This window comes from Ictidomys tridecemlineatus, chromosome 10 (assembly GCF_052094955.1).
Source record: "Ictidomys tridecemlineatus isolate mIctTri1 chromosome 10, mIctTri1.hap1, whole genome shotgun sequence".
Taxonomy (NCBI): Eukaryota; Metazoa; Chordata; class Mammalia; order Rodentia; family Sciuridae; genus Ictidomys; species Ictidomys tridecemlineatus.
Genome location: NC_135486.1, coordinates 9,716,542 through 9,744,369, shown reverse-complemented (window position 1 = coordinate 9,744,369; position 27,828 = coordinate 9,716,542). Strand labels below are relative to the sequence as shown.

The following is a 27,828-nucleotide window of genomic DNA, read 5'->3' as shown; positions in this document are numbered from 1 at the left end:
AGCCTCTAAAACCATGTTTGAATTCTCCTGTGAGGTCAGGTGCATGTGAGCAGGTGGGAACTGCAGGGAGGAAATGCAAACACAGAGAAGACTGTGGGGAAAGGTGGAACTTGGTAACCAAGAGAAAATGTAATGGTGAAAAATAAAATGCAATAAGGTCAGCTCTGGAAATAATCCGTAAGAATGGGTTTTATTTCATTTCATGTGAAGGGAATTGAAGAGAATGTGTTGGATTAGAGGTCAGCCAGGTTAGGCTCCAGCGGGCACTGTGCCCTTACCTTAGCTAGGCAGCCATAGTAGGCAAGTGTTTTAAGCTTTGATTTGCTTGTTTACAAAATACACACTGATATTTAACTTCTGCCCTATTAGGGGAGTGTAAAATATCTATACAATATTTCATAGAAATGAAGTAATTACATTTGCAAAAGTAGAATTATTTAGTCCTTCAGAATTTGGAAAATAAAGAATGGCCAAAAGCCCAGCAGAATAAGTTGAAACATGTATGTATGTGTGTAAGATGGTCCTTACTGGTTTTTTTGCCAACATTGTGAGTTGCTTGATTGATTCATTAAAAAACATGTTTGCATTACACCTGGTGCCAATCTAGGTGCTGGAGACAAGAGTGGTGAACAAGAGTGATAACAGTCTAAGCTTCACCCATCTTACAACAGGTGATAGATGTAACAATTATTAAATGGAAGGACATAAAGTGTAACTTCAAGTAGTAATGGCATCTTTGAAGAAAAATGAAGGAATATAAAGGAATAGAGAATTATGAGGTGGGGATGGGAGCTATTTTAGATTATGAAGCCAGAGAAGTTTTGACCAAGAACATGATAATTAAGAAAGGCATGCACTTGATTCAATTCTCTATTCCCTATAGCATTTAGAAATTAAATGGTGATCAAGAAGAGTTAAGTAAGTGCCATGAAATACATTTTGTGCCTGCATTAAATGTCTGTGCTTGCTCTGTTGAGGGTTCAATTACTTTTACTTCCTGTATTTTAATTACAACCAGGTCCTTCACTCTTTCAAAGTAAAGGAAGGTCAGTTTTTTCTCATCCTAAGTTTCCAGTGCTTATCTCAAATGCCAGTAAAGAAAAGGCCTTGAAAGCCAACCCAGGGGTGGCACTGGCTGTCAGAAGCTCTTTATTATAATTTCATATGAAAGGTGAAATAAAGGACCTGGTTTGCGTGAAGATATAAGAATTAGGAACCAGAACTTCAAATTCTTTCACCTATGCCAGATAAATTTAGAACACTTCCAAAAACTAAAATGAAAAAAATTCTGAGTTAATGAGTCCAACAGATATAAAAGTCCCAAACTAGATCAGTTTGCCACAGAAAGGGGACTTCTATGAAATGCCAGACTCTACTGCAGCAATCCTACGGTGGCTCTCCATCCTCCAAGGAAATCTCTCATCTGAGAAAAGCCACACAATCCATCCTGCGGGCGCTTCCCTCCAGCTTTCTCCTTGAGGCTCTGTCACTTGGGTAACTGGAAGCCCAAGATGACCTCATGCAGATACTCTTAGGCCACTGTCCTTTATTTCTTGTCACAGTCAAGACTGCAAATTAATTTAAATAAGCCATGTCTAACACATCTTACTGGAGTCTTTTTTGGGTCTTAAGAATTATAAGTGGGCGGGGGGAGCAAAGACAAAAGATAACTATTAGGAAAGCTGCTGCAGATGTCAGAAGACATCAAGCCATCCATCAGGAGGTGCTAAAAGTCATGTCAACAGCATTTTCTGGTCTGGAACTAGAAAACGATCCATGCTGAAATTTGTCTTTGGAGCCCTGATGTGCCTATGTGAGTGTGTATGTGACTTTTTGAGAAGATGGAGGAGGGACAGGAAAAGAGATAACGAAAAACATCTCTCTTGTAGAGCTTAGCTCATATCCAAAGCACAACAAGTACCAGTGATTAATGGACTCGTAAAACAGCATAGATGAGAATAATCAGTGTGGAACACCTAGTCCACCCCACCCCCACCCCGATGCACAGGGCCAGAGTGTTAGTTCCCAGCAACTTGCCGTGCCCCCTGTCAGTCTCCTGATTCAGCAGAGGAAGAGATCAGCTTACACTGCCATGTGACAAGGCTGCTCCAGAGACAATAGGCATGCGGAACACCACTGGCCCTGTCCCATCTGAAGTCACCCCTAGTTCAGCAGAATTCTCTGTCCCTGTGTGCTGTATGCTAATCTCTGCTTTATCACAGCCATTGGGCCTCAGTGTTGTGTGCTTATGAGACATTTGGCACACAGATGCACCAGGCAGTCTTTCTAAGGCCCTGGAGACACCCAGCAAAACACACACACACACACACCCTCCCCTCTCTCTCTCTCTCTCACTCTCTCTCTCTCTCACTCACTGCCTGTTCCTTACCATGCCACTGCTCTGCCTTTCCTTTACCTTCACTCCCATTGTCAATGGCCACTAAGGCTCAAGTTGAAAAGCTATGGTACTTTACCCACAGCCTCCTCTGGGGTCCAGTAGCCAGAGGAATCACACACTCGCCGAGAGGAAGCCCTGTGCACGTACTGACGGAACATCCCATCTTCTGTGCAGGCACCACACACACTGCCTGGGCCCCTGGGGAGAGGAAACAGTGAAGGTGGACATCAATTCTGCTGAGCTGGGACAAGAAAACTGAGAAGACCCAGGGGAAGGGCCTCTTACTGTGGGAGGCCCTAGAGGGCAATGGAAGCACAAGTGTTTGTCAATTCAACTTCCTCCTTATACAGATATCAAAATTGCAAAATTCATAGTGACATCAAAATCTGAAGGCCATGAAGGAGAAAAATTTAAGTCATAAAGGAGGCCTGTGGAATATAAGCTACCCACTTCTGTCTTGGGAACACTAAACACAAAACAATTACAATCTGAATTGACATAAAATTTCTTTCTATACTGACTATTGATAAATTATTAAAGACCCCTTGAATTTTCCCCACTAAAACAGACAGTAGTTTTCAGAGTAAACATTGTTTCAGACTCCCTATTTTAATTACATACATAAAATAAAAGTCTGTGAAATGTAATGTCCCTCATGTCTCCACTGCCTATGAGGACATATCTGAACCCCTCCCCACAACCCAAGGTATAGCACAAGTCAGCTCCAGCCTCCCCTGCTGCAGTTCCTTCATTAGAAATGAAGGAATGGTATATTTCCATCCCAAAGAACATATCATCATTCCATACAGGCTGTTTCCTCTAAGCGGCCAGCTCTCCCTCTGTGTACCCACAGCACCCACTGGTTCCTCTCCTAGGAGTCTGCTCCGTGGTGCTGAGAATTTCCATTTAACTTCTTTCCTTTGCCGCTAAGCAAGTCCTGGCTTATTCTCTTTCCATCCCCAGCAGTCAGCATAGGGACCAGCTCAGTAATTTGGGGAAGTGCTTGTCTTATAGATGTCTATGAAATAATTATTGGTTAATGATTAAATACAAGCACCATATGTGAGGTAAGCAGAATAAGTGGAAATAATAATAACTAAACAGCAAAGGGAAATCACTTGATAAGGCTTGTCTTTGGTACTTGCACTGCTTTTGGAAGCCCAATTTTGAACAACACTTCTGAAATGCAGGCGCTGAATCAGGAACACTCAATAGGTAGCATGTTAATAGCATATATTAATGTCATATTAAACATCTTACAATGTGCTAGAGAAACAGTGTTGTTAAACAAAGGGCATAGTTATGACAGCAGCTCCCATGTATCAAATGCCTCCCATACCTGGCTGTGTGCCACATGTACTTCCCATAAATTATTTCTAATCCCTGTAACAACCCTCTGTTTACAAGGGAGACAATTCAGGCTCAGGGAGGCTAAGTAAATCGCCCAAGGTTACAAGTTCCTTAATTCTTTCAAGCAAGAGCAAGTTCCCAAACACCATCTAGTGTCTGGTGCTTTGGCAACTAAGAGGTGTAGCTGAGGCCCCCGCTGACTCCAAGTAGAGCTCACTCCTAACGCAGATGCAACTCCAAACCACATGTCCCTGATGCACTTGGCCCTTCCGGAGCTGCTCCTAGTGCGTAGCTGGGGCTCCTTTCTGACATAAGGATTCCAAATACCTACTGGGGTAGAGTAAACATAACTCCAGGAATGACACAAATCACCGGGCATGTGACGTGAGTCCCCCCAACACGCGTGTTGGGAGGCCTCAAAGCTAGCCCACCTAGCTGAGGAAAGGAAGCAAATTGCAGTCCTTTCTGCCAACAGGCTCTCAGCACGCCAGCTCTGATGTCTGCTTTATCGTAACGCTTGTACCAGAGAGAGAATTGAAAGATTAAATTGTTTACATGTGTTACATAAACTGATGTAAAACTCCAGTTTGCACGTACCCACAGAGGACTTACTGTTCAGCCAGTCCAACCAAGGCTGCACAAGGTCACACTTGCAGAAGGATGATTCTTAGACACATCGCATAGATGTGAACTGAATCACCCAAAGCAGCTCGGGGAAGCCTGGCTTCTGATGGCAATGCAGACGGTTTGGTAGGGTTGTGAGATCTCAATGATGTCATGCACTGAATGTGGATCAAGGTATCAGGGAAAAGGGCCAAGATCCCAGGAGGCTGAGAGTAACACTGAAAAAGACCTTAGCAGCTCTGTCCTCTCTTCATCTCTCCCTGTTCTCTTTCCCAGGCTTGCAGTAAAGCTCCAGGGACAGTCAACTCGGTAGCTGGGCCCTGACACCCAGCAGGGAAGTATGGCACAAGAATTCAGAGAGATCATCTATTTCGTGTCCCTCTTTTCTGAATTTCCAGTGGATTCCCCCAGGAGACCTCTCTGTAGTTATAGGAGCTCAGACTGGTTGTGTGTATTCTCTAAGCCTATATTTTTTAAGTAGGAGTTGAGCCTACCACAAGGACTATATAGGACAAGTACAAGAAAATAGCTACACAATGCCTCTCCCATCCCCCACGCAGATGTCATTCATTTTCTATGCTTTGTTTTTTGGCTTTTTAAAAGAATAATTACCCTGACATTCATTTATGGCAGTACACAAAAGAAAAAATATAATCTAGTTTTAAGTCTCATGTTTTTCTTCAATAAGCATGTAGTAGGTGTCTATTGCAGCAGGTCAAGAATCAAACAAAAAAGTTCCTCTCTTACTTAGTCATTGCTAGATGAGTGAGGCTGACAGGAAGACACAGCTAATAAGAGTTCCATAAGCTAGTGGTTCTGGGGGTGGGAGAAAGGCACAGGGCAGCAGGAGGCAGAGATGGTAGAAGAGATGCCACATATGTCAGTTGAGTCCTGATGCAATGCCCTGTGGCATGTTGTGCATTCCTACTCACCCATCTACTCGCCCAGTGGAAGCATGCATTCCTCTCTCCCCAGACACCACTGTGAAAGTAACAAGCCACTGATGCATTGTCCCACCATGGAGGCAGGGGGCAAATGTCCTCTCAGTTCCTCCCATTTATCCTGATCACATTGGCTGGCCTCTTCAGGCCCCATCCTGAGGAGCAAGTGCTAGAAGAATAGGTGCTCTACTAAGCAGCCAGAATGCAGCAGGCTGGAAGAGGCAGCACCAAGTGGAGAAGCCCATATACATAGTCCCATGTGGGGATTCCCCTTGCTTTACATTCTTCCTCTCCTACAAACCACTGCAAAGAAAATGCTGCAGCTCACCTCTGGCGAGCACCCCTCTCACCTGTCATATACAACTCCACTAATGGGAGGCAGCCAGTGGATAGTGAGGGACTTGTGGGTCTGCCCAATGACCATGGGTGGGATGGGAATGGGGGTGGGCTTTCTGCTTTCACTCCACTGCTGATAAACAAGATCCAAATAGCAGTGCATTCGGGCCACTTGGTTAGGGGTGAAGCTGTCAGTGCAGTCATCATCTGTGGGGAAAAAAAGAAAAACACAAGTAATAGAGGTTTCAACCTGCAAACCACCAAGGCAGGGACAAATCCTGTCTTCTTAGTTGTTCCCAGCACCTAACCCAACACCTTGCACTTGTTAGGTTCAAAAAACACTCATTAAAAGAATAAATACATTCTGTTCCAGAAAATAACTAAGTTAGAAGAGGAAGAGAGAAAGAACCTCCTTGTCTGCAAGCAAGGCCGTCAACTAATGTTGGGCTGGCCCAGGTGAGATTGGCACCCTGGAGCATGGGCTTGCTCTGAGCAAAGATTATTTACTCAGCAAACCACAAGATGGCAGTGTTTCAGCAGAGGGCCTGAGCCTGGGGAGCATGTAGAGTTATAGACACCTGCTTTATTGCTCGGTAATATTGGCCAAGGTTAATGAATTCTCAGGGGAGACACTGGAGGAAAAGAAAACTAAAGTGTCAAGGGAGCAGCAGGGATGGGAGTGGTGGCCCAGTCTTACTTTTGGAACCAACAAATTCTTCCTACTAGGTACATTTCTCACAGAGTTACAAAGGAAGTTCTCTCAGTTTCAAGAACCTTTCCATTTAAAACACCAGTCACACACCATCTGGCTTCTTCAGTGTTTCCCCTGCCCATCTCAAAGATGGAGAACTTTATATGGAGCTCTTATCTCTGCTCCACATCATCCAGTCTCTTGCCTTGGCAAAGGCCACTATGTCCTTGCAACAAGGGAAGGCAGAGGTGTCAGTGCTTATAAATTCAATACCCCTGAATTATTCACCAAAATGCAACTTGGATAGAAACATCTTGGTGGGTCACAGGAAGAACTGGTGCAACACTCTTCCCTTCAAAGCCATGATGAGGGTCTGATGATCCTTTTATGCATAGTTCTAGAAATAAGAACCTGGAACTCAAAAAAAAATTAACTTCTTTCACCATAAAATAGGTCATCAAATCAAATTAGTTCTGAATTTTTGGGGACAAATTTTCAGTCCATTATCAGTCTATTTCATATATTAGTGTTACTTTTTGCCAGAAACAAGGAAGATATGAGAGACAGAAAAGAAGAAAAATCAAGGAGCTAAAATGAAAAAAAAAAGCCATACAATACAGTTTTCCTAGGATGAAGAAGATACCATCTTAAAAATGAAATGCAACATTCTGGGCAGTGTATTGGACGGCAAGCTGAGAGTCACTGTTCAGCCAGGGTTTGAGAAGAGAATCTGATTTTTTTAAGAACAAAACAAAAGGAATCCTGAGCTTAAATGAACTAAATGGCCTTGTTGGCCAACTGTAAAAGTAGTACAAAGAGCCAACTTGATCCGGAAACATCTTTCATCCATCCTTATTGGACTCTTCTTTGGAGTAAAAGCCTCAAAACATGAACAAGAACAAGAATCACCAAGTTCTAGAAGTTGAAGCGATCTCAAGAGGGCTTTTGGCTTTGTTTCATTTTTACTGTCCAAGAAAGAAGTGTGCTTTTCTTTTGCTCTCTAGTGGAAAAGAATCCATTCAACAAGACCCCTTAGTATCTCAGTATTTCAACAAGATTCTTCAAGGACATGGAAGAAAAATGAACATCCCATAATAAGTACACTTCAGTTTTCTAACATTTCAACTCTCTAACTGCTTGGTAATCTCTCTGGCCCCTACTCCTCCACCCTGCCACCCCCCAGAAGCCCTCAGGTTATCTTAATGAAAAACAAAGGCACCAAGTCTGTTGGGGTACCTGTGTAGCTCATGTAGTTGCTGAATGGAGCCCCTGGGAAGTGGCTGAAGCCACAAGTGTCATTGGCAGGCTCAGGGTCCTGGCATAGCTTGCTCTTGGGAGTGGGGGCAGTGTCGGCACAGAGGTCTCCGGTTTCCATGGACGGCACCGTCTCCCTGCAGGGATCATCGCAGGATTCTCTTTCACTGACCCCTTTGAAAACATGGTAGAGTCCCAGAACATGCCCCACTTCATGGATCATGATGTTGGTGTGGCCAGGCATGCCATAATAGGCAGGATTGAGGACAACACCACCTGCAAAGGAAGGTTTGAAAAGCATCTCTCAGCAGAGAATGAACATCAGTCCTCTCTCCAGTCTTTGATCATGTCTTCTGATAAAATCTCCCAGTTCAGTCTCTAGGGAGATACTTAATAAATAACTTCCAGTGGTATCCAAGTGTTGTGCTTCCCTCTCGTCATGAATATCCTCAGAACTAATCAATACACATTTCTTTATGCCCTATCTAGGTGAGTGTAGTCCTAGATATTAGGGATATCAGAATGAACCAAACAACAAGAAGAAAGGCCAGGATTCCCAGCCCTGGCAGCACATTAAAATCACCTCTGGACATATAAAAATTTCAAAACCTTTACACCAAAAATCAAATAACCCAATTAATAAGTGGGCAAAAGAATCTCCATACTGCTTTCCAAACTGGCCGCACCAATTTGCAGTCCCACCAGCAATGTACAAGTGTACCCTTTTCTCCACATCCTCGCCGGCACTTGTTGTTGTTTGACTTCATAGTGGCTGCCAATCTTACTGGAGTGAGATGGTATCTTAGGGTGGTTTTGATTTGCATTTCTCTGACTGCTAGAGATGGCAAGCATTTTTTCATGTACTTGTTGATTGATTGTATATCTTCCTCTGAGAAGGGTCTGTTCAAGTCCTTGGCCCATTTGTTGATTGGGTGATTTGTTATCTTATTGTCTAATTTTTTTGAGTTCTTTGTATACTCTGGATATTAGGGCTCTATCTGAAGTGTGAGGAGTAAAAATTTGTTCCCATGATGTAGGCTCCCTATTTACCTCTCTTATTGTTTCTCTTGCTGAGAAAAAACTTTTTAGTTTAAGTAAGTCCCATTTGTTGATTCTTGTTATTAACTCTTGTGCTATGGGTGTAGATTCCTGGGAAATCTGGGAATGGAACCACCATTTGACCCAGCTATTGCCCTTCTCGGACTATTCCCTGAAGACCTTAAAAGAGCATACTACAGGGATACTGCCACATCGATGTTCATAGCAGCACAATTCACAATAGCTAGACTGTGGAACCAACCCAGATGCCCTTCAATAGATGAATAGATAAAAAAAATGTGGCATTTATACACCATGGAATATTACACAGCATTAAAAATTGACAAAATCATGAAATTTGCAGGGAAATGGATGGCACTAGAGCAGATTATGCTTAGTGAAGCTAGCCAATCCCTAAAAAACAAATACCAAATGTCTTCTTTGATATAATGAGAGCAACTATGAACAGAGCAGGGAGGAAGAGCAGGAAGAAAAGATTAACATTAAACAGAGTCATGAGATGGGAGGGAAAGGGAGAGAAAAGGGAAATTACATGGAAATGAAGGGAGACCCTCATTGCTATACAAAATTAAATATAAGAGGTTGTGAGGGGAATGGGAAAATAAATAAGGAGAGAAATGAATTACAGTAGATGGGGTAGAGAGAGAAGATGTGAGGGAAGGGGAGGGGGGATAGTAGGGGATAGGAAAGGTAGCAGAATACAACAGTTACTAATAGGGCATTATGTAAAATTGTGGATGTGTAACCGACGTGATTCTGCAATCTGCATTTGGGGTAAAAATTGGGAGTTCATAACCCACTTCAATCTAATGTATGAAATATGATATGTCAAGAGCTTTGTAAAGTTGTGAACAACCAATTAAAAAAAGTGGGCAAAAGAATTAAACAGATACTTCTTAAAAGAAGAAATACAAATGGCTAAAAAAAACTTGAAAAAATGTTCATCATTAGCATTAACTGCAGATATTAGTTTCAAATGTATATATCAAAATGACACTGAGATTTCATCTCATGGCAGTCAGAAATGGCAGTCAACAAAAATACAAATAATAATAAATGCTGGAGAGATTGTGGAGAAAAAGGAACACTTTTACACTGTTGATGGGATTGTAAATTAATACAACCTCTATGGAAATCAGTTTGGAGGCTCCCAAAAGACTATGCACAGAACCACCATATGACCAGGATATACCACTCCTTGGTATTTATCCTGAAGAATTAAAGTCATCTTACTGCAGTGATATATGTATCCCCATGTTTATAGCAGCACAATGTACAATAGACAAACTATGGAATCATCCTAGGTGTCCATCAATGGATGAATGGATAGAGAAAATGTAGTGTATATACACAGTGGAGTTTTATTTAGCCATAGAGAAAAATGAAACTATGGCATTTGCAGGAAAAATGGAGACCATCATGTTAAGCGAAATAAGTCAAACTGAAAAGGTCACGGGTCATATGTTTTCTATCATATGCAGAAGCTGGAGAGGAAAAAGGAAAAGAAAAGTGGGGACAGATCTCCTTAAAATCAAAGGGAGACGAGTAGAAGAAAAGGAGCAAGGATAGGAGGCAGGGATGTGGAGGAGAAGTGCTAGGGAGTTGATGTTAGCCAAATTATACCATTTTATTATGTATGTACAAATATGTAACAACAAATCCCATTATACACACAACTATAATGCACCAACAAAATGGAGAAGAAAAATAAAATAGACTGGAACAAAAAAAATACAGAGGTTCAAATGCTACTCTCAAGAAATTAAATCTAAATATCTGGGGATATAATTCATGCATCAGTATTTGAATTTTCCATGTAGAGAGCCATGTGAAGGCAAAAGCTCATGGATTTTGGAGCCCAGGAAATTAATGTCTGATATTGGCCCTCTCCATACCTGCTTTGAGGACATCTAACTGGCCTCTGAGAACCAGCTTTGTTGTTTGTAGAATGGAGATTATCACACTATTGTTTGGATTTTTTTTTAAGCATTTGGCACATTCTAGAGATTAGTGAAGGACAGTTGCCTATGCTGCTTCTGATTTCATCATCACTATTCTCAAGGACCTAACAGCCAGAGAGACAAAAGCTGAGTCTTGCTACCATGGAACTACCCCACATTCAGAATGTTGGGCACTGCAGGCACATGGCCAAACCTCACTCTCCAAAGACCTCCAGGAGGACACCAAAGGAGGTGTTTTTGAGAAGAGGTATCACATTTAGCGGGGCTTAGATGAACGATACAATGTGTCACTATCACCTTACAGAGAAAAGGCAAAAGCCCTCTGAGTGTCCAAACTTCTGTCTGGTTGTTAAAACCCTAATCCCTGTTTCCCTCTTCTCCCCAGGGTTAAGCCATTGGACTTGACTGGTTTTCTTCAGCCCTCCACCGGGTCAGGATCAGATTGAACCTCATCTCTGTGCTGGCTTCTTTCCTTATCACCAAGCACTCCCTACATCAATAATCTCCTAAGAAGAGTAGGCCCTCCAAAAAGACAGCCCACGCTTCCCTTTGCCATGTTCTATATCAAGAACTATGCCCTGTTGCTGAGCTCTGTGCAATGCTTAGTAGGCAATGACAGACACAGTTTCACAGGCAGAATGTAAATACAGGTTATCCTGTGGGGGCCATTGGGTTCTATCAAATGAGTAACTTACCTGCCTTTCAGGTATCCATGTTGCTGCAAAGGGCAGTTTCTAAATCCAAGTTTTAGTCTTTCCTGGTGTACTCAGACATGTGACAGTGACCAAGCTATGTGCAACACATCCTGAGATAGTATCTACCCATCTAATCCCAGAACCAGATGTCAATCACCTTCTGTTTTTATCATGTCTACCAGTTGCAATTAAAATTCGATTCTCCAATGTTATCCTTTCCCCCTTTGTCTTTCCTTCTTCATGGTTATTCTCTGAACATTTCTTTAGTTTATGTACCATCATTATTGTATCATGAGATCAAAGTAACCAGAAAACAGGCCTATTTCTGGAACATCCACAGTATCCAGTATTTGAATAAACCTAGTGAAATGCTGAACTCTTACTTTCCAAGATGCCTTCCCTGCATGTCTCCATACCCAGTTGTAGGGATGCCCATCACCCAAGTTTATGTACAATGACATGTTCAGTACTGAACTGCACAAATGACCTTCACACCCATGCGAGTCACCTGAGGGGACTGACTTCTGTTTTCTCCCAGTTGCCTTTCCAGTGCTTCCTCCCCACCCTTCTGCCTCATCATGATCCTTCCCTCCCACATTCATACCTTCTCCGCTCCTTCTCTCCCCCGCCCCCACCATCTCTAAGTAAGCTTTGGATAAAAAAATAAAAAAAAACAACATCAACAACAATAAAAAAACCTTTTTCTTCCAGAAATAATACTTCAAAAGTCTACCCCCTATTTTCACAAATTGGGTTCATAAATTCTGGTCTTGGGTGATACTTTCTGAAAACAGCAGCATTGTTGATGAAATGCATTCAAGAAAAATGCAGTGAGCCATATTTCTCCTGAAAACTTACAACTTCTATGAAAATTTGTATTAAAAGCTCTGAAAAGTACTGCAATGATTTTGTTTTAACACTGTGATTACCAGACTTATTTGAACATACAATCTGTTTGGGTAGAATACACTTTGATGTCTCTGGAATACAGATTTCTTCAAGCATTACTCAGGAAATACTATAAAAGATGAACAAACTCCCATCGATAATTATTTTTTTTTCACATGTGTCTTATCTCAGAGAAAACCTCAAACGTTCCCTCATGCTATTCCTAGACCAGCCTGTCCTTTTGTGGAGAAAGTAATTATAGATGAACAGATAGGAGGTTCCTGAAACAAGGAATAGAAAAAGCATCAGAATCCACAGTGGAAGAATGTCCCAGAGTATGGCTTTAGGGACAGTCAGGGGAAATGTAGGGGTGGCCATTACACTGATGGGCTTCCTGCTAATGGCAGAAGTTTCTGCCTAAACTCCAAGTGAGATATTTCCCAGTCTAAGGATATTTTGCAGAGGGGGTTTAGAGACAGCTTTCAATAGCCAGCATGTATACAAGTGGAGCAAGAGCCTGACAAGGCAAGCCCTGGATACTCCTGCAGGTCCCTTCACACCCAGGAGAGCAGGCCAGGTTCTCTTCCATGCACCCTTGATGACCCTTCCCTAAAAGGAGAATATAGAGTTAACCAGACAGGACATAAATTTCAACTAAAAACAAGCATTTTAGCACATACTTGCAATAGCTATAATTTTTATTTCAGAGCTATAGGGTTTCTGCTAAAAAGTCATCAGTGTGGCACATTTAATAATGAGCTTATAGCTATGTGTGTTATACAGAATAATGCACAAAATTTAGAAATGTGTGAAATATAGAACAAAATATTGCTCTAATTTAGGGATAAGTGCTGTGCACATCAGTACATTTTAAGAAAAACGTCCAAGGTCCTGGGCCTCTTGTAGCCATTCTACCTGTTAGTATACACAGTCATGAATCACCAGACTAGAGATAAAGGCACTGGGAGTGTGGTCTTGCCCTGACAAGCTTAATGGCCTTGGTCCTATGCTTCAGTTTTTTCTAGGTCTCCTCAGCTAAAACAAGAGGGGCTACATTGACTTGTTAAATTTTTCCCTATTCTCATGCCAAGAGCTTGTGAGACCATCATAAATACCACGTGAAGAAGTCTGTTATCATGGACCATCGGCCCTCTCAGCCTTATAGTCTGTGTTCCAAAACTCCCGTCCCTTAGCAGCAGATAGAAGTAGAAAGCTGGGAAGGAGATGTCAGAATTCTACCCTCAGGTCTGCTGAAGATTTTCTAGTGGCCCCAATTGGCTGCCCATGAATCCTAACCCCTTCCCACCTTTATGTTCCCATCTCCTCTCCTGAGAGAAGGGGTCCCACACAGTGCTCATTCACCTCTTATCCTCCCCCTCAAAACAAACCACCCTTGTTGAATTATTAGGAGAGTGTGTTTAAATCATTCCCTCTCTCTCTCTCTCCTCTCCCTCACAAACTCACACACACACACACTTATATCCATGTGGGCAAGAGAAAAGTGATGATTTAGTTTAGAAAAGTTCTTTCCTGTTTTAATAAAAATCACACATACACGTATCCATGCCAAAAACTGAGTGAAGCATAAAGACTTATTGCCCAAAATCTAAAAAGAGGATTGAAAGAACTTCTTTTCTTAATTATTTAAAATAATAATAATAATAAAGAAAAAATAAGACTTAATAATAAATAATAAAAATGAAATTCCCAGAAGCAAACTTCTTCCTGTCCTCCCACCATCTGGGTCCACAGGGAGGGTCTAAGGGGCTATGCATTTCTGCCCTCTCAGGGAAAAGTATAATCCTTTCCCAGAAGCAATTGGGGGTGATGGAACAACAGTAGAACATGCCTCTGGTAAGTACCATTTGATATCAGCATTCACACAGACCACCATCCCCTCAACACTGACACCTGCAGCCTATGCTTTCCACCAGCTGCAAGGCCAGCCTCAGTAGGACCAGCCGACCTTTACATCAGTGTGTGGAGGCTCTTCCACAGATGGTTTCTGGAATGATGAGAGTCCTTTCTTTGGCTGTAAATGTTCAGTGGAAATGTATTGATCCTTACCTTTGGGGACATTCTTAAAAGCTCTTGGAGCTATTTCCTGATCTATTCAATATAATAACAAGAGTTCCTATCTCAAAGGGCTGTTGAGAAGATTAAAGTAGTAATGTTAATAAATGAGCATTAGGTTTATTTCCTAGAGCAAAGCAACATAAAATATATATTAGACATTCGTTGACATGATCATAATTCCATGATGCAGCCAGGTAGGAAGTGCTCATTTGCTCCATCCCCGGGGCTCCTACCTAACCAGCTTCCTTCATCAGGAGAATGGAGGCTGGCCTGGCTGCAGGCAGGACAGATCTCTCAAGAGGAGGACAGTCGTTCCAGGGAGGGTGGGAAAACACCTCACAAAAGCTTGATTTGCCCCTAAGCTGCTAACCTCGCTTCCAGGTTGCTCTGATGCTAGACTCATGGGCACCCAGAAGACAGGCAGGCCTTGGTCAGGCCTGAAAATAGACAAGTTCCCTTCCCTTCAGACATCACAACAGGGTTCAAATCATCCCTCACAGCCTGAACCAAGTGACTGTGGAATGAAACGCAATCTTATGGAACTGGGTCTGTTAGGGTAATTCTTCATAGATCTTAATAGAAGGTTAATTTACACAGGATATCCTTGCTCTATAGTACCAATAATTTTCCTTCTCATGTGGTTATTTAGATAGAATATAATTATCATTTCTTATACTCCAAACCACAGTTCTTTTTTGTCTTTCTTTTGTCTTGGAGGATAAAACGAAACCACAGGTAAAGGGTACAGTAGGGATGGGACTCCCTCCTCTAATGGGACACCTGTACTATGCTCTCTGCTCTCACCTGTTACACTGAAACAGGAAATAGAAATATATGCCACTCTCTATTTTCAAATAGATACTGGCTCCTTGGTCTTCACCCCAAAGAGGTTCTTATTCTGTTCCCAATACAGAATATTTGCAGGCCAATAGAATAAGAACCCCCAACAGCAGAGGGATTTAGACTTATGGTAGTGTTGGATTCCTGAATAAGTAGCCTAGCTCTAAAGAATGGCTGATGTGAGACCAAGCAGAAAGGTGACACAGACCTGCCAGAGATTCTCTGAAGGCAAGGAATCCAGGGTCATCTCAGCTGACCAGCAACCACCTGAGGACTAAATATAAAATGTGCCATTTTCCCTGTGGTCTTGGCATGTAGAAGCCATCACCACTGGTAGGCTCAATTGACTTGGAGTAAATGTCTGCTACTCAGCAACATGGGGGCTCAAAATAGAAATTAAGTTGAATGATAGAAGAATAAAGTTACATTTCTTGCATGCCTGAATGTGTGCGCTGAGACTTGAACTTAATGCAGGCCAATAACATCAGATTGCACATGGAACACAAAATGAATGGAGCTCCCTGGATCTAGCAACTGGTGGCCACGTGTGGCACAGCTGTTCCTTAATGGACTGGCAGGGGAAATACAAACGCGTTGTCCTAGAAGATCTTTCAGCTTTGATTATGAGGGACAAGCTAGCAGTAAGGCAGAGTTGTTGTGTGGTCTAGAAAGTGGTGCAGAGGGAAAAAGGAAAGAGAAGTTGCTGAGTAAAGGGTGAGATCTTAGCAGCAGATGGCCAAACTTTTAAGGGGATGGTAGATTTCCAAGCTGTGACTGGTGTTCCCAGCTTTAACACAAAACCGCTAGTGGCTAGTGAAAAGATTGAGTCCCAAAGCCACTTCTATTAAAAGAAGAAAGAAAAAAAAAAAAAACCACCTCAGTTGGGCCATCTTAGAAAAGGACACTGGTTGAAATGACTTTAAAATGATTCTGTAAAAATTTTAGGGCCAAATGTTATATGCCCATAAATGAGGGCTGGCCTGCAGGGGTCTACATAATTACTTCCAGTTACTGGTGAATATGCACTTCCCAAACAGTGAAGGGACCTGTGTGCCTTGGGACCTGAAGGAGGAGCATTCTGGGGTAGGGCAAGGAAAGAAAGCAGCATAGGTGAATACAAACACAAAGGGAGAAGGAAATGGAAAAGATAAAAAAGAAGAATGTCAAAGAAGCTAGAAAAATGAGCAGACCTTTAACAGAATCAGCCCAGGAACAGTGCATCCCTAAGCCTTGGGTTTATAGCCTCTGGTTTACTTCATGGAAGGCCATGCTCCACACAAGACTGAGCCAGGACAAGAATGCGTGGAAGATGAAGATTTGCAGAGCCTGGCATTGTTTCTGTCTCCTGTGCACTCTTTCACTGACTCCCACCTGAACTGTAAAGCACTCAGGGCTCTTAGACACCTCAGATCATGGCAGAAGAGTAATCTGATTAATTAGTACTGAAAGTGCTGTTACAGAGGCACTGGAGACTTAATATATTATCATTCCCTGGCTTTTGCATGGGGGCAATGCTTCAAACACACACACACACACACACACACACACACACACACACACACGCATGCACACACACACACACAAAAAAAAAACCTCATGACAGAATTTTAGGTACTACAGAGCATGCATTGGTGAAGCTATTTTCTATAATTTATCTACTTGTTAAATATTTATTAAGTATTATTTCTCTGCAAGGCACTGTTCTAGACCACTAAAGATTCAAAGAGGTGCTTTATAAAGAAACCTTTCAAATATCCACATACAAAAGTGATTATTTACTTCACATACTTATAAATACATGAGCTAGTCATTGGGGTCTAAAACTCTCGGGTATGAAGTTCAAATGCTAGGATTATTTTGCCCAATATTTTTATACTTCCTGTTTTCCAAACCCTAAAGCATCCAGAGTAATCCAATCTGATGAATATTATCTTCTAACAATTAAGTAATCTACAATAGCAACCAGCGAGATAATTCCCAGCAGCAGTCCTGTCTTGCTCACGTCACCCAGCCTACCTCTAAGAGGTCCCCACATAGATGCTGCACTGTAGCTCACTTACTCCAGATATTCTTTCTCTCAAGGAAGAGTCACTGAGCTTTGGCATTTTAAGGAGAACAATGAACAGCAGATGAGATTGGCATTTCTTTGGCCCGACCATCTAGTGATGGCCACATCAGTACATGAAATTGTGAACATCCTCAGGATCCATGCTTGCTGGAGTGCCTCTGAGAGGGCCCACCTCTCAGGATTCCCTCTCCCTCAGCATTCTTCCACAGGCTGTACACATGCCAAGTCCCTTTCAATCTAAGACTTCCTTTAATTCATCACCACTGTCTAATTCTCACCCTTTGCATACCAGGACTGGATGACTTCCCAGCCAGGCTTTTTAAAAGATGCACCTGCCCTTCTCCACCTTAGGTAGACTCAGCCCTTAGCCATGTGGTTTCTGCATTGGTGCCCTACAGAAGCAATCTGGCAGAGACAACTAGAGACTTCCCTCTTGTCAAACCAGTCGCTATTTCTTAGCACCTATTGCTCTCCCACATTGCGTACCACAATCTATGTAACAATCTCAGTGTCCAACCATTTGTTAGGAGACAGTTGAGGCTCAACCTGGGGGCCCCTCTACAAAAGTTCTGAGTGGGCGAAAGGTATCTAAGCTAGCTACTGCTGTCATCCTCTTCCCTGTCTCCTATCTGCATTGCTTCCTCCTGAGAACTGCCACACCCACATCACCCCTGGAATAGCTGCTCTCCTCCAGGCCACTGAATCCAAGTCCTTCACAGCCTTTGCCCAGACAGTTGCCCACCTCCCCCAAACTGCCCACCATCACTTGCCCTACCCTTATCTCATGTCTAAGGAATCTCCTGTTACTTCTTATGAAGAGCTCTACCTCTACAAGCAGTTGGATCTCTAAAAACACATTTATTCCCTCTATAAAAGAGTGAACATCTTTCCAGAGTATTAAAAGATCTCTGGGTTGGAGGTGTGCAGCTGGGGGCACAACCACGAAGGACCACTACAGACATATAACATCCATGACTATGAAAGCTAAGCCCCTTCTATAGGCAAGGCATTCTTCTTCAGCTGATTATCCTCATTTTTTATATGAGGAAACTAAGACTTAGAGAGGTAACCTACTCTCTAACCCATTTGTTGTCATCTGTTTGAAGCCATGGACCACTCTGTCACTCAGGAAAATGCTTTTTCCTACAAGACATATTACCTGGATTCTCTAGAGAATTCTTTATAATTAAACCCCCATGAAGTGTGAGCCTCTCCCACAGGTGCTGGGCCCCTTGCACACTGAGGCCTATTGCTTGTGATCTCATTGGGTCCTGGACATTATGTGGCAGCACAGACATTTCCTTGAACAATCAGGAAGATGTTAGCCCAGAGCACTCTGAATGTCTAACTTCTCTGTCCAAATGACCCAACAGCCCTCTAACCTGACCATAATGTCTCCATACTTCATCTCTACACTGGTTGATGGATAATCCATGGGGCCCTCCTCAAAACCCCCTCTTCTTTGGTTTCCCATTTCTGTGGAAGCTTCTTCTTAGCCAGATTTGTAGAATCCTCAAACTCATACATCCAAAACTAAACTGGCTCCCCATTTGCTCCTTCTCCTATATATTTCTACCATGGCACTACCATCCATTCTCAAACAGAGCTCTTTTCCCATCCACTTATTTATGTGAATAAAGTTTCTCAGTATATAGGGGTATAGAAGGAAAAACCAGCAGTATAAATGACACTACATCCTATCTCATTATAGCAATACTTACTATCCATCCACAGATAAGAGAACTAATTTTGTGTGGGGGGAACCACACTCATCTCATTAAAATGCACATTTTCCATGTATTTTGTTGTTGTTGTTCACCAGTAATTCAGCAACCAGTTGAAATGCTTTTTTTCCAACTGTAGAAATTAATCATTCAAATAATTTTCCAATGGAGCAGAAATTTTCAATATGTTATAACTTATATGAGATGCTAACATTGGGGAAATGAGTAAAAGTAACCCAGAATATCTTTATACCATTTCTTACAACTACATGTAAATTCATAATTATATCAAAAACTTAAAAGTCTGGTTTGAAAAAGTTATAATCTCCAAAGAGTTGCTTTATTCAAAATGTTTTTAAGCTGAGAAACAGGTGACAAACTAAAGATAATGAAAAGAATGTAGTAAGTTACTTTAGTAAAAATTTTACAGAAGAATTGGAACAAAAACATAAATTCAAAGAGAAAACAGGAACAATAAATATTTCCCAATTACTAAAAATAGGTGCATGACCATGAATATTTAAAAATAACAGCGATTAGCAAATAAGTAATGTTCTGGGGACACATTACAAAAGTAAATTTAAGATTTATTTTTAAATTGTCAGCAGTTTAAAACAAGATAATAGCAGCTGTCAGCCATGCCAGGAGCCAGTCCTCTCACTCTCAAGCCCTCCTCTGCCTATCGAACGAACTCTGCTTGTCCTTCTCGCCTCAAGCCTCAACACTGTAGGAACCCCTCCCGATGCCATCAGTGCAATCTACCACACTTTCTTCCATGCACCTACCTGGCCTCACGGGTAGCACCAGCACACAGGGTTTTTAGTGTGTCTCACTGGTCTGTCTCCCAGTCACACTGTGCATCCCGCAAGAATGAATCCCTTTCATTATTCTATCTCTGCATCACCACAAAATACATTCTGCATTTGTTCCTTGAATGAATGAATGAATGAATGATGAATGTGTTCTCATGAGTTTGTTATTAGTGGCTTAAAAAGAGCCTGGTCACTACTAATTCATATCTTCTATCTTTGAAGATATATCTTCAGTTCTGTGCTGCTTATTGTGGCTAACGATGTTCAAACCACTGCACATTAGAGGTTAAGGGGATCCCATTCATTCACTGATCCATGTACCAAAAAAAATTCTTCCCTGCATTTGCACAGCATTAGAAGTACAAAATCTGCTAAAAGGTAGAAATGGTGTTGATGGCAAAGCAAGACCAGTCAATAAATACCTTCATGTATCTACAGAGTGACTTAAGCCAATAGTAGTTGGAATTAGATTTAATTTTCCTACTTTTGGGCTGGCACGCTGATCTGTAAGTCACTCAGCTGATTTTCAAAATGTAGGGCTTTGAATGTTGACACAAACATATGCCACTATCTTGAATCCTGTAAAAGCTCTATTTAAAAACTTCCGAAAGTCTTCTCTAACATGTTATCACAGCTGTCTGTACTACTTTATACCTGATTTAGGTCAATACAACTCCTTTATTCCATCACAGTTAGGATTGAACAAGAAGAAATAAGTAAGAGCCTGAGCAATTTCATATGACTCAGATCTGCGAGCTGTTCAGTCTAGTATTCTACTTCTGAAAAGCAACATTAAGAACCAGGTCATAGGAAGCATTTTTATCCCTCAAAAGTTTACAAACAAAATATAAATACCTTCAACTGCTGCTGCAATTCATTATGAGTCAACAACTCATGAGAGGATGGAAACACTACTAGAAGCCATTTACATGCAATACCTTCTCACTTGTTCACCTACCCTTTCAGTCAATGAGACTCACAGAGCGCCTGCTGAATGCAAAGTACTCTGCTTATGCATAGAGGTCACAGACTTTAGATTTCATCACTTTCTAAATGTACTCTGTATGTGTGTACGTGTGTGAGAAATTCTCTGCAGTTTTATCACACGTATACATTTGTGTAGTCACTACTGCAATCAGCTTAAAGAACTAATCCATCACTGAGATCTCTTTTCAGTTGTCCTTCATAATTTTATCCCTATATCCTACTTCTCGACCATCACTGCCCCATTCCTACCCACTGACAACTACTCATCTGTTCTCCACCTCTTTAATTTTGTCATTTTGAGAACACTCCATAAATGAAATTATATAGTATGTAACTTTTGAGACTGGCTTTTTATTTTCCACTCAGCATAATGCCCAGTCTGTCCAAGTCCTGGCTTTCATTAATACTTTGTTTTTACTGCAGAGCAGTATTCTACCATATGGATGTACCACAGTTTGTCCAGCAGCCAGTACTGAAGAACATATTTTATCATTTCCAGTTTGGAGCTATTATACATAAAGCTGCTGTGAGGATTCATGGACAGGTGCTTGAGTGGGCCTGTATTTTCCTGTCTCAGGGACTGATCACCAGGAGTACAATTACTGGCTCATATAGTAAGGGGTTCACAAGAAATTATCAGAGTGCCTGTGGCATATCACTTTCCGTAAGAATTCCAGTTTTCCTGCATCCCCACCAGCATTTAGCATTGTTTTTAATTTTTTCTTTCTCTTCTACAGGCAGGTATATAATGGTGCCTCATGGTGTTTTAATGAGCATTCCTCTAACGGGGGCTATTTTCCATCTCTGTATCCTCTGTGGTAAAATAATTGTCCATGTCTTTGTCCATTCTACCATTCTACTTCATTTTATTGTTAAGTTTTGCCAATATTTGTGCTTTACAAATAGTTCCTCCACATCTGTTATTTCTTTATGCAAGTTAATAGAGTCCTTAGAGAAAAAGTTTTAAATTTTGACAAAGTCCAATTGGTCAGTTTTTAATTTTATGAACCATGCTTTTGATATCATATAAACACTCTCTGCTTAGCCCTGCCCTAAAGTTTTTCTCCTGTTTTCTTCTAAACATTGTGAGTTTAGATTTTTTTACATTTAAATTTATGATGTACTTTGAGCTAGTTTCTGTATGAGTCCTGAAGTTCAGTTGAGGTCCACCTTCTTTTGCCTGCCGATGTCCACTTGCTCCAATACCATTTGCTGACACTAACTGTTGGCTTTTAATGTCTATAGTAAATGTGAAGATGTTACCCCATTCCCTCCCCAGCATAGTAATATATTCCTCTGGGATCAAGTTTCTTTTTTCCTTGACGAGTAAGGCTTTCTAGGAATTTACCAATCCTTTTCCCCTGAAAGGCTTTTTGCTCTGTTATTTTTTTCTAATAAAAGTTTATTTTCTGTTTATTTATTTCTTCTCTTATTTTTATTACTTCCTTCTGTCCTTATTATTTTAGTTCAATATTTATTCTTTGTTGGTTTCTGTAGATAGGTAATTAGTCAGACTTTCTTTTTTTCTAACATACAAAGCTATAAATTTCCTCATATAAGTCTTCTTTATTTTGTTTAAAATTTTTTCCTATTCTCATTATGATTTGCTCCTTAAGCCATTGGATAATTAGAAGTATACTGTTTAATTTCCAAATACTTGGGGATTTTCTTGTTTTTATTATCTTTTTATCATTGATTTTTAGCTTATTTCCAATGAGAGGAGAGAACAAATTTTGTGGTCTCAATCTTCTACAATTTACTTTTTGGTACAGATACCCTTAGTAAATTTTCCATGGTACATGTTTTAGTCAGCTTTTTTGTCACTGTGACCAAAAGACCTGACACAAATAACTTAGAGAAGGAAAAGTTTATTTTGGCTCATGATCTCAGAGTTTCAATCCATGGTCAGCTGACTCCATAGCTCTGGATCTAAGGTGAGGCAGAACGTCACGGTGGAAGGACATGGTGGAGGAAAGCTGCTCAGTTCATGACATCCAAGAAGCAGATAGCTTGAGTGCAAGGAGCCAGGGATACTATCATCTCCAAGGACATATCCCCAGTGACTTCCTTCCTCCAGCCATGCCTTACCTGCCTCCAGTTATTATGCACTAATTCATTCAAACTGTTGATCCATCAATTGGATTAATCCAATGATTAGGTTAATGATTAGGTTATAGCTCTCACAAACTATCATTTCACCTCTAAACATCCCTTCATTGTCTCACACATGAGCATCTGGGGAATGCCTTGTATTCAAACCATAACAAGACAAGACAAGAATGTATATTCTATTCTGTGTTAATACACTGGTCTAAGTTTGTTACTGAGTCAAGTTTTTTAATCATGTTTTTCAAATATATTTACTGAATGTTTGTTTATTCTATCATTTTCTGAGAAAATTATTTTAGTACTTCTTTTGAGAGAGAATTTTTTAATATTTATTTTTCAGTTTTTGGTGGACACAACATCTTTATTTTATTTTTATGTGGTGCTAAGTATCCAACCCAGTGCCCCACACATGCCAAGCGAGCATGTTACCGCTTGAGCCACATCCCCAGCCCCTGAGAAAATTATTTTAAATCAACAAGTATGATTGTGTATTATTTTATTTTTATTATCTTTTTATCATTGATAACATTTTTTATCAAATGTTGTTTATATATATTAAAGGTATTGTTCTTAGCTACACTCAAATTTGTCATGTTACATTTTCCCGTTGAATTTACTTTTATAATAAAATTAGTTCTATTCAGCTCTGATGATACTACCTTAAAGTGTACTTTATCTGATGTTGAAAGTTACACTGTCTTTTTTGGATTATTATTTGAATACATGTATTTTCCCATTCTTTTATTTTCAATCCTTAGAATTCTTATGTTTAAATGTGTCTCTTAGAAATATCACATGGCTGGAGTTTGTTTTCAGTTTGACAATTTTTGGCTCTGAATTGGTGTGTTTAGGCCATTTATATTTAATGTAATTACTAACAGATTTGAATCAATGTCTTACAATTTGTTTCTATTGCATGATATTTATTACCATTTTCTTATCCTTTATTAACTTCTCTGGATTATCTCTTGCATTTCTAGTTAGCTAGTTAGAGATAATTCTATTAGTCTTCAATAGATCTCTAAAGATGACAACTTAATTTTTAACTTATTACTAAAATTAGTACCTTTTCTAGAGATATAGGCAAAGAAGCACTGTGATTTCATGTGCTTTTTTCCTATCTTTTGTGATTCTATTGGCATAATTTAATTATGCAAATATTTTAAAGCCAAAGAGTCATTATTATCATGCTTTTAATATTTTTATCCTTTCCAGAATTATTAATTTCTTTTGACATATCTCTGTTTCTAACTTTGGTTATATTCTTTCTGCCTTCATAACTTTCTCTAGCATTTCCTTCTGCATTGGCATAAATTATCTCAGCTTTAATTTGTCTGAAAGTATGTTTAACTTCTTTCTTTTTAAAAGATATTTGCCAATATAGAATTGTAAGTTACTTTTTAGCATTTTAAAAAAGATATAAGTATGTTGTCTTATGACTCAGTTTTTGTTAAGAAGTCAGCAGGTTTGACTTATTGTACTTTTTAAGGTAACATATATTTTTTTCTCTTTTTTGGAGATTTGTCTTTGTCTTTGGTTTTTAGCTCATAATGGACCTAGATAAAATTTTCTTTCAGTTGATCCTGTTTGGGGTTTGCAAAACATCTTGAATCTGTAATTTGATTTCTTTTGTTATTTTGCAAAATGCTTGGCCATTATCTCTTTGAATATTGCTTCTGCCCCCAATTTCTTTCTCCTCTTCTAGTACTTCAATTTATATTAGAAACATTTTATTAGTTCTCAAATATTGATCAACCTCTCTTATTTTTTTTCATCACTTTTTCTCTCTGAACTTCAGTTTGTAAACTTTCTTGACCTTTAATTCTTATGCTCATAAACCCATCTACTAATTTCTTTATTTGAGTTACTGGTATTATTTTTTAAATTTAAAATATCCACTTGATTTGTGGTTCTAGATCCCAGCTCTCTGAACAAACTCTTCATCTTTTTATCTATTTTTTCATGTTAATTATAATTATCTTAAAACCTGTGTCCAATAATCCCAACATCTGAATAACTAGGGTCTGAATCTATTGTTTGAAAGTTTATTTTTGTTTTGTTTACATCATTTGACCCTGTCTTCTGGAATAACTTGTAATTTTTTATTAACTGATGGACATTGTACATGAAAACTTGTAGAGGCCCTTGATGGTATTGTCTCCCTCCGGATAATTTTTTATTTCATTTTGTTAGGCAGTTAGCATATAGGAAGCTAAGCCTCTTCCAAATAAGGGTTAAGTGTATTTCAGGCTGGCTTTCGGCCTTTGTGTGACTAGGCTATTTCTGTTTCACTTGCATAGAGGGAAACCAAGTGCCCCCTCAACAGGGCCTCTGCTCCATCTTCTTTCCCCCTCTCATGAGACTCCTGCAATCACTGTTTAGATTTTTTTTTTTTAATCTCTCAAAAGTTATTTTCTACTTGTTTTCTGGCCCTAAGAATGTGTAGTTTAATATCTAACAAATGTTTTAAGAAAAATCACAACAGGAAATCAGGCTCACTTGTGTGCTTTCTGTTTTTCTGAAATCTTGGGCCTGAACTTGAATTTCTGTCTCCCCATTAGTGAGACTGAAACAAGCTCCCAGCTGCTGCTCTCCAATCTGCTTTTATTCCTTTCACTGGAAATTTGACAATGTTCCTGAGTTATATACAGGGCTCACTTCAATGTGTTTTTCTTCTCTCTGGGATTAGACCCCTGAAATCCTTGTGCCTTGGCCTCTAGTCTGACGCCTTCAAATAGTTAAGTTTTAACTAGTCTATTTAGTTGTTTAACATTAAATGAATCTTGCCAATGCCCCTAGCTCTGATAAAGTGAGGAAACATTTAGGGATCTGCTTCAGCCCATTGATTCTTATCAGGCAATATTGTCTCCGTGATGGGCAGGAAGATCACTTTTTAAGGTTCAGTTCTCAATAACATTCTTAGGTCCAGGGAAACTGCTTCTGAGTAACTTTTGCTGTCAGGACCCCTTACAGATGCACCAAGAAGGTTACCTTTGGTGATTTGGGAGGTGCTATCTTACGGCGTGATGAGTACCCTCTGCAACTGTCACTTTTGATGAGGATAATTCAAGTCTCGCAAACTCACTATTCCATGGATTATTTGAATATGACCTTCTAGTCCACTCATTGCCACCATGAAGATGAGACTGGTTCACACTGGCTTTCACCTGGAGCACAGGGTCCTCTCCAGTTTACATGACCATCTTGGATATTTGTGAAAGAAACCCACGACCCTTCTCTGTCAGCCCCACCATAATCCTTCAGATTTTTTTTTGCTAAAACTATCAGCCACATACTGCTGCCCATCGCCTACAAGTCATCTTTATGATGGCATCTACGCCCCAGCCAGCCCTCTTTTCCTGGTGATCTATCCACTTACAATAATTGCAAATGAACCTGAACACATGCTTTGGTTTCTATTGGATCCCTGGAAATACCAGGTTCTTAATTGGAGTACTTGAAAATAGGTCATCAATACAAACAATGTTCTTGCCTTAGTGGCCATAGGTCACCAATAACATCATAAATTTCTGGTATCTCATGTACTGAGAACTAAAAATATGAAGCTCATGATGAAAGAACTGCTTTAGAACCAGAAAACTGTTTCAGATACAACAGAGCCAATAAAACTCAGCCACACATGTTAATGAAGCATTTGATTTAGACCCATATATACTTAATTTTATCATCCCTTTCATTGCCTGAGATGTGTGTATATATGTGTGTGTATACCTCAAGTTAGAAACCTGATTCACTTCATGGTTTTCCATGTTCTTCTTCCTTCTTTTTTTTTTTTTTTTTTTTTTTTTTTTTTTATTGATTGTTCAAAACATTACAGAGCTCAAGACATATCATCTTTCATACATTTGACTCAATTGGGTTTTGTACTCCCCAAATACATAATACAGACTCACTTCTGTTACATACTCACATTTTTACATAATGGCTTATTAGTGACTGTTGTATTCTGCTACCTTTCCTATCCCCTACTATCCCCCCTCCCCTCCCCTCCCCTCCCATCTTCCCTCTCTACCTCCTCTGCTGTTGTTCAATTCTTTCCCCTTTTTTTTTTCCCCCCACCCCCTTGCCCCTCATAACCTCTTATAATTTTGTGTATCACTGAAGGTCTCCTACCATTTCCATATGTTTTCCCTTCTCTCTTGCTTTCTCTCCCCCCATTCGTCTTAGTTTACTGTTAGTCTTTTCCTCATGCTCTTCCTTCCTGTTCTATTCTTAGTGGCTCTCTTTATATCAAAGAAGACATTTGACATTTGTTTTTTAGGGCTTGGCTAGCTTCACTTAGCATAATCTGCTCTAATGCCATCCATTTCCCTGCAAATTCTATGATTTTGTCGTTTCTTAGTGCTGCATAATACTCCATTGTGTATAGCTGCCACAATTTTTTTATCCACTCATCTATTGAAGGGCATCTAGGTTGGTTCCACAGTCTAGCTATTGTGAATTGTGCTGCTATAATCATTGATGTGGCCGTATCCGTATAGTGTGCTCTTTTAAGGTCCTCAGGGAATAGTCCAAGAAGGGCAATAGCTGGGTCAAATGGTGGATCCATTCCCAGCTTTCCCAGGAATCTCCATACTGCTTTCCAGATTGGCCTCACCATTTTGCAGTCCCACCAGCAGTGAACAAGTGTGCCCTTTTCCCCACATCCTCGCCAACACTTATTGTTGTTTGACTTCATAATGGCTGCCAATCTTACAGGAGTGAAATGGTATCTTAGGGTGGTTTTGATTTGCATTTCTCTGATTGCTAGAGATGGTGAGCATTTTCTCATGTGCTTGTGGATTGATTGTATGTCCTCCTCTGAGAAGTGTCTGTTCAGGTCCTTGGCCCATTTGTTGATTGGATTATTTGTTATCTTATTGTTTAATTTTTTGAGTTCTTTGTACATTCTGGATATTAGGGCTCTATCTGAGGTGTGAGGGGTAAAAATTTGTTCCCAGGATGTAGGCTCTCTATTTACCTCTTTTACTGTTTCTCTTGCTGAGAAAAAACTT

The 27,828-nt window shown here is 40.2% G+C and overlaps 1 protein-coding gene across 3 annotated transcripts in view; it reads right to left on the bottom strand.

Moving 5' to 3' along the window:
* Positions 1 to 27,828, bottom strand: part of Pappa2 (pappalysin 2) — a 250,763-nt gene that overhangs the window by 129,434 nt on the left and 93,501 nt on the right. For all 3 annotated transcript variants that reach the window (XM_005319772.4, XM_078022368.1, XM_040277300.2), the window contains 3 exons: positions 7,577 to 7,870; positions 5,664 to 5,856; positions 2,475 to 2,596 (listed from right to left, as the gene is read on the bottom strand). In XM_005319772.4, the coding sequence (XP_005319829.2) occupies positions 2,475 to 2,596; positions 5,664 to 5,856; positions 7,577 to 7,870 (609 nt within the window). The remainder of the gene's footprint in view (positions 1 to 2,474; positions 2,597 to 5,663; positions 5,857 to 7,576; positions 7,871 to 27,828) is intronic.